The sequence below is a fragment of the Rana temporaria genome, chromosome 1 (assembly GCF_905171775.1).
Source record: "Rana temporaria chromosome 1, aRanTem1.1, whole genome shotgun sequence".
NCBI lineage: Eukaryota > Metazoa > Chordata > Amphibia > Anura > Ranidae > Rana > Rana temporaria.
The window spans coordinates 405,070,747-405,078,954 of NC_053489.1; the positions used below are offsets into that span (position 1 = coordinate 405,070,747).

An 8,208-nucleotide genomic window follows, 5' to 3' on the forward strand; every position below is an offset into this window, starting at 1 on the left:
CTAACAATGGTGTAATGAACATTTTTTTTACAGGGCATTGCACCTATCCCTGTGTAACTGTCAGACATGGCTTGTGCCCTATCCACCAATAGGGACGTAGCTCAGTGCTAGGACAGAAAGGTAAACACTTTTCCGTACTGTACGGGGCTGACCACTTCTTATAGGGGTTGATAGGATAATTCTTCCCCTGTGATCAGTCAACTTCAAGTGTTCCAGAAGCAAGGTAATTTTATTTCAGATGCACTAGTACAAGTGGATGGGCTTACATGTAAAGAGAAAAAGCAAAAGTCCCATCAAGACACAAGGTGTGTAACGACCTTTATAGGGTCAACAGGAAGGATATTATTGGCTAAAAGACCACCAGTGGCTCATGACGCAAACCAGGTTTATTTGCCAATCCAGTGCCTTTTACAATTCTTAGCAAAGGTTGATTTAAAGAAGTACACAAACAATAGGAATTGGGCTAGTTAAGGCAACGTGTCCTTAGAAGCCATTACAGAACACGTTAAAGCAAGTGTCTTTAGAAGCCATTTTACATTCCTACAAATAGTCACACAATACACATATAAAAAACTTTTCCAACATTCCCTCCTCTTGTGTGGCTATGTTATCTCAACACATTTCGATGATAGTCCCTGTGTTTTATGCACTTTCGGACTATATGTCATTAAGTTGAACTTCAACGTCCACACATGTCTCCTCGGAGGTAGGAAGTGCTTGATACATTGTTCTTGAGATTGCAGTTTCGATCACTTTTTGTGAAAGTCCTGGAACACAGGGAATGCAGCAACATCCGCAAGTGACCAGAACGGCCAAAGCCACAGCAATTGAGATCAAACATGATGCGATAAGTCCAGTCCATTTACCAAACCATCCTTCAAGCCAGGTTGTGAATGGATCATTAATACCTGAATTCTCTGCTAATTCATTCGATAGAGCAGTTAGTCCTTCCAGGGCTTTGGTCACAGTCCCTCCAGGGGCTGTATTGTTGGGGATAAAGGTACAACACATGCTACCAAACATTTTGCATACCCCTCCTCTTTCAGCTAAGATCATATCTAAAGCCATTCGGTTCTGCCATGCCATTAGAGAGGTGGGGCCCAGCTGTTCTGCTAGACCTTTTACAGCGTCCCTGGTATAGTTTACAAATCGTTGTTGGTTATAGTATATATAGTTAATCCAGTCAACATTTTTATTTATAGTTACCCACCAGAAAAGAGACTCAAACCCTGCCGTTACCTGATTCCTGGCCTTAAACTCATTCGGCACCCCTCGAGGAACTCCAATCTCATCTATATAGATATGGGAGTCAAATGACCCTTTGGGAGAGGTGTCCCTTTGATACTGTTGGTGACTCTTAGTCCACGGGTGTTCTGACAGGATTCTCAGGGGCATAACTAGCTGGACCATAGCACAATCCCCTCGGGCATTGGCCGGGACCCTAGCTCGCAGTTTCTTATCCCCACACATCCACCAGACATCAGCTCTCTGAATGTCATGTTCCACCCAGTCACCATGTTCCTTGTTAATCCTCTCCATACAGCAGTCATCAGGTAGTGACCCAAGATCCATCGCGCTACTGTTCCCTGGGAGTGCAAAACAAGTAAAATTGCCCGGATACGTAGCAACCGCTGGAGGTATCTGAGGTCTCTGCACTGGGGGAAACAACAAACTCAATGTGTGACAGGTAGAATTTATTTCTGGTTTATAACTCTTATTAGATAAACGCAGCATACATTTTAAACCTTCTGGGTCTGTATTGTAATCTAGAGGAAAAGGGACCGTCGCTAAATGTGGTCTAGCTCCGGCACAAACTAAACAGTTTTCCTTTTTTAGAGTTTTAACCGTGTACCTTAACCATTCTAACCACTCATTTTTTTCTTGGTAACCCGTCTCCAAAGCTATGGCATCTTCTACTGTTAGGTTAGTAAATCTTACAGTGTTACTCAGAACTTCTATCTTAGTATGGTCTTCTTCTTTCTCTTCTGTGTCTACCTTTTCCTGTTTTGTTTTATTGGGTGGTAATACCTCGAGGAAAAATGTACCTAAAGGATCTGTTCCCGACACCCATGCTCCCATAGAATATAACCGTTGATCCTTTTTTTGAGGTTCTTTTAATGTTATCAGCAATTGATTGCAATCTCTGCCATGGGTACAGGGAGAATTGGCTGCCTTTGTTATGGTGAGTCTTTCTTTTAAACCATTTATGCCTAGAATGTTGTACCCCCAATCTTGGTGTGCTGTGGTCCACAGGGCCTGGTTCCATACTGAACAGTCAGTTCCACTTGGAATATAACAAACATATTTATCTGCCCATTGGAGCCTTCTTGCTTCAGTTAAGTCCCCACAGTCCACCATTTGGCAAAAATCAACTAAAATGGTACTAGTCACTCCTTCTATTAAGGTTAAGTTCAAGGCCTTCCCCGTACTTGCCCATTCTAGAGGTTCCTTCTCTTTCCAGTTTCTGCCTCCACGTATAGACGTCTCACCTAGAGTCACCAGTAGACCCAAGATAATTACTGTCCCTTCCATCCTAACCAGCTACAGAGCCCTGGGGGTAAGGTAATGGAGTTCTTCACCTGTTTGAGATAAGCCCCACCTTGTGCAGAACCTCCCTTTGTAGCCGGACTTTACCAGAGCTCTGCCGCCAACTGACCCTGCTCTGCCTGTAAAACCTTTTTGCAATGGGACTGGTGAGTCCAGGTAGACCTCTCTGCAATCCTTATTGCAGTGGGAGTGGTAAGAAGAACCTGATATGGCCCCTCCCACTTAGGCAAGTGCCAATGTTTCCTTTTTATTACTTTTATTAGGACCCAATCTCCGATATGGATTTTCTCTTCTCCTTGGATTGGACCTTCTGGAATAGAACAGACCTCATTAATTTGTTTCTGTTTCAACAAGTTAGACATATATTCTGCTAAGGTACGTTTAGATTCTTCAACTGGTGTTTCATTTAGTAGTAAGGGTATTCTATATGGCCTCCCATGTATCATTTCAAATGGACTCAAACCTTCCTGTGTGGGTGTAATATGCATGCTAGTCACAGCTAATGGTAGGCAGTACATCCAATTTTTACCTGTTTCTTCCATAGCTTTTCTCAGTTTATTTTTCAGGATTCCATTGTGTCTCTCCACCAATCCAGCCGATTGGGGGTGGTAGGCGCAATGGTTTTTTACTTGGATACCCATCACTTCTGTCAAATGTTGTATAGTTTTATTTACAAAATGGGATCCATTATCGCTGTAGATCTTTTCAGGGATTCCAAACCTAGGAATTATATCTCTTAGTAATGCTTTGGCTACAGTCTGTGCGTCCGCACTTCCTGTCGGGAATACCTCCACCCATTTGGTCAAAGCATCTATTATTACCAGACAATATTTTTTCCTTTCACATTTGTCCAATTCAATAAAATCCATACAAATGTGTTGGAATGGATATTGCGGTGTGGGGAACTTTCCTTTTCGTGGTCTTATACCTCCCTGAGCATTGTGTTTTGCACATATAATGCATTGAGAACAAAAAGTTTTTGAATAGTTTGTAAAGCCATAGGCCGTACATACCTTATTTAACATCTCAGTCATCCCCCTGTTTGACACATGAGTTACTCCATGTGTCAACACTGCTGCATACCTAAATAGGGATTTTGGCAATACTGGTTTTCCTTCAGGTGATGTGTAAATGTTCTCTATCAATGTGCAACCTTTTGTTTTCCAATATTGTTTCTCCCCGGGGGGAGCATTCTGCTGCATATCAGTAAGGACTGTATGATCTATTTCTATGATTTCCAGTTCTGTCATTATTTGATGTGTTTCTTGTGCCGCTATTTTAGCCGCTTCATCTGCTCTTTTATTTCCCTCCGAGATGGGGTCTGTATGTTTTGTGTGTGCTTGACATTTGCATATCGCAAGCTCTTTTGGTAACTGTATTGCATCTAGAAGTTCTAGAATGAAGTCCGTGTGTGAAATTGGCTTACCACTAGAGGTCACCATCCCCCTGTTTTTCCATTGTTGTGCAAAAACATGTACAGTTAAAAATGCATATTGACTATCTGTGTATATGGTTACAGATTTTCCTTTTGTAATTATGCATGCTCTTGTCAGTGCTACAAGTTCTGCTACTTGTGCTGAATAATGTTTTGGTAAAGGCCTAGCTTCCAAGATTTCATCCTGTGTCACTATTGCATATCCAGTTGCATTTGTGCCATCTGGATTTTTTCCTACTGGAGCCATCAACAAAAAGCGTCATGTCAGGATTAGATAAAGGTACATCTTTCAAATCACTTCGAGGCAGTACCTTTTCAGCAATGGCAGCAGTACAGTTATGTTTATGGCCATCAGTAGGGAGTGGTAGTAGTGTGGATGGGTTTAATGTAGTACACCTCTGTATTGTTAAATGAGGTTGTGTCAAGAGTATTGTCATACAGGAAAGGTGTCGTGCTGGGCTCAAATGTGATATCTTTTGTTGTAAAAGAATAACAGATACTGCATGAGGTACTTTGAGTGTCAGTGGGTGATATAGCACTATAGATGCTGAGGCCTTAACTGCTTCGGCTGCAGCTACCACTGCCTGTACACAGGGTGGAAGTGCTCTAGTTACACTGTCTAGTTTTGTAGAATAGTAAGCAATTGGCCTCTGGCGCTCGCCATGTGACTGTGTAAGTACCGATGTCATGTGACCCTCCCTTGAGTCCACTGTTTGTTCGAAAGGTTTGTCATAGTTGGTAAGGCTAGCACTGATGAACTAGAAAGGACTTGTTTTAGGTCAGTGAAAGCTGTCTCTGTTTCCTCACTCCATTTTATAACATCCTGGGGAGCCATGGGGTTCCCATGTATTGCCTGAACCAACGGGGCCGTTAGTATGGAATACCCAGGAATCCAGGCTCTTCAAAAATTTGCCATTACCCAGGAAGGACATCATTTGTTTCTTGTCTTTGGTTTCGGTATCTGGAGGAGGGCTCGAATTCTCTCCTCATCCAGGTGCCGACCTTCTTTTGAGATATTATACCCAAGTATTTGACCTGCTGTTGCCACAACTGGAGTTTCGTTTTATTTACCTTATGCCCTTGGTCATGAAGGAAATATAACAGAGCCATTGTGTCAGTCCTACAAACCTCCTCTGAGGGAGACGCCACTAGGATGTCGTCTACATAGAGGAGAAGTTGGCTTCCCCCCGGGGGTACAAATTGAGCCAAGTTTGAGGACATTGCCTGTGAAAAAATGGTAGGGGACTCACAATAGCCCTGGGGCAACCTGGTGAAGGTATACCTTTTCCCCCGGTAGGTGAAGGCAAACCAAAATTGATGGTCAGGGTGCACTGGAATGCTAAAAAAAGCATTACTGATATCAATCACAGAGAAAAATTCATTCCCTGGATCCAAATCATTCAATAGTGTGTGTGGATCTGGTACCACAGGAGCTCTTGGTATAACTGCCTGGTAAACAGCTTGTACCATTCTCCAGCCTGTGGAAGGCGGAGCCTTCTTAACAGGGAAAAGAGGGGTGTTACAGGGGCTGTCAGGACACAGAATAACCACCCCTGTTTCTAAAAGTTTATCTATTACAGGGGCTATACCCTCCTCTGCTTCCTTCTTAAGGGGGTATTGTCTTTGATGGGGCCTGTGGTGTGATTTTGGAGTAATGGTTACTGGTTGGACTCCTTTCATGAGTCCTACATCCGCTGGGCCCTTAGACCACAGTGTCTCTGGGAGCCCATCTAACAGGTGACCCTCTTGTGTCAAGTATCATTCAGCTCCTGCAGCCCACATGTGTGCTGAGGGTGTTGAAATGATTTTGTGTCCTAAGGGTTTGTGACATAAATAACCTGTCTACTTACTTTTGTATAAATCAGGTAGGCCCACAGGAGCCCAATCTCTTAAGTCTGGCATTCCTTCACAAACCCTCCCACATCCCTCCAATCTTTGTTTTTGGGTTTAGCCAAAGATATGTGTGGGGGTAATGTCCCTAAACAGAACTTGTTCCTCGGGGGATAATACACATGCTGTTGCACAAAATCCCTCAACACTCCAGTAAACATTAGTTAATTGCAGGATAACTTTCCTTCTTTGAAAAAAATCTGGAGGCGTAATACCTATCTGGCCCTGGTTTCTCTTAAAATACATTGTACAGTGAGTCCTATTGGTGCCTGCAGATCCACTGTCCTACCTTCTGTTGTGGTTGCAGCATAATTAATCATTTTCTCAACAATGTCAACTGTCTCGTTGTCTTTCATATACACATCTAAAGAATAATAATAATGTGTTTCTTCCATTGGGTTAATAGGTCCCTGTCCTACTTGGACTACAAACCCATTATTTTGTGCACTAACTGACATGCGCATGGCTGACATTAGGTCTCTTCCCAAGAGATTTACAGGGCAGACAATAGATAAGATCACTCTGATTGTGGTCTTGACCCCTGTCTCTGGCTCCTCAATGGTGACATACTCAGACAATGATTCCCTCACCAATTTTCCACTTACACCTTGCACCAGGATAGATTTTGTAGAGTGATCAACATGAGGCACATCTGCAGGGTGGATTAGGGTTCGAGCTGCCCCAGAATCCACCAGGAAACGTACACATTTTCTTTCCACCATTAACTCCACCTGTGGTAAATTTTCAACGTACCCTATCTTTTCCAGTGGCTCACACATTACCGTTTCTAGTCAATACGATTTGTGGGGGCCTGGCCCTTCAGGGCAGTCCCTGGCCGAATGCCCCTGTTCGACAAATCCAGCATTGCCTTCTTTCTACCCATTCTTTATTCTTCCATTGTCCTCTACCCCTTCCTCCTCCTCTCAACCTGTTCCTTCCTCTAAAACCACCTATGCCTCTCCCTCTATTAGACTCTCTGGTTTCCACCTCAGCGGTGTACTCCTCACCCTCCTCATCTCCTTCAACACTTTGCACAAAAACCTTTACTTTGACATTCTTTTTTGCCATCGTTTTCAGATACTTCTCTGAATGTTTAGCATATTGTAAAACATCCTAAAACTGATGCAGTTCGGTAAGTAACCATATTTTTAACAATGTAATCCTTATGATCCTGTTTTAATCCATTTACAAAAGTTATTTTTAGCTGTTGCTGATATGCACTATTCACATCCTCAGCTTCGGGGAGCCCGGAGAACACTTTAAAAACCTCTCGTAGTTTATTTAGGTAGTCACTGACACTCTCCTTGTCTTCTTGTACTGTCATATATTCTGCCAATCAGTCCTTTGAATCCATCTAAGCTGACATCTATTCAGTAATGCAGTCAACCTGTTTCTCAAGTCTGGGCTATCTGGAGGTAATGGATCTCTTCGCCCCTGTCCGTCTGCTAGGCCGCAAGGGTCCCAATCCCCCTTTACGGAAGCCCAATCTGATCCAGTACTCTCTCAGGCTCTCTCTACCTCCACCCCGTTCAACTTGTAACTGTTCCGTAATCCCTCTATGTTTTCAATAAATTCCGCCTGGACCTAATTTTGGATGTTTTATGTGTTCTGTAGCCTTTTGTATGTCCTTCTCAGTCCATGGCCTGGAAAACAGTCATTGTCAGGGGATGCTGTCCTCCCAACCCATCAGCCTGTCCTCCCCTGGGGTTTGGGACTTCTATCAAAGGGTATACTTCACCATCATCTACACCATACCTAATAGGAGGTTTACTTGATCTCTTGGCACCTGCAGGGGCACCTAGTGCATAAGTTATCGCGTCAGTTAAAGTTTCAAGGATTGATCTGTTCAGCTCCGAGATCATGCTGCTATCTGGAGAGATTAAGGAAGTAGGGTCAGGGTCTTGTTCAGAGGCGGTTCCTCTGACAGGGGTGGATGTCACAGGGAGGGTGGTTATTCTGAGCAGTGGCTTGCACCTGAGGGGGAGGACCATTATAAGGAGGTGGTCTCTGGGTGTTACAAATGACATCATCCTCTTTGTCGACCAGGGGGAGTTGGGCTTGGAATTTTTTCTTTTGTTCTTCTTTTAGCATGCTCAAGCCAACACTCTGCCATTTCTAACCCACACCTTCTCGGATCCTTTGGGTCCTAACAATTTAAGCTTATCCACCAAATCCTGGCAACCTTTTACAGTTAACTTGTTGTTAAATCAAAATTTTCTTTCCCATTTAGAACAGTATTTCACAAATTTAGGGTCCTTTGCTATGCATAAATTTCTTATCACCTGCTAATGGTTCGTTAGGAACACAACAGCAACACACACGATACATCCATTTAC

General features: G+C 43.3%; 1 protein-coding gene across 1 annotated transcript; it reads right to left on the bottom strand.

Annotated features, from left to right (window-relative positions):
* Positions 1-593: 593 nt before the first annotated feature.
* LOC120913621 lies at positions 594-2,556 on the bottom strand. Its single transcript, XM_040323720.1, has one exon. It carries the CDS (start codon positions 2,530-2,532, stop codon positions 658-660), a length of 1,875 nt encoding a protein of 624 aa, XP_040179654.1. The 5' UTR covers positions 2,533-2,556; the 3' UTR covers positions 594-657.
* Positions 2,557-8,208: the final 5,652 nt, after the last annotated feature.

Excerpts from the sequence above, each read along its gene's own strand:
- LOC120913621 (XM_040323720.1), bottom strand. The coding sequence starts at position 2,532 with ATGGAAGGGACAGTAATTATCTTGGGTCTACTGGTGACTCTAGGTGAG.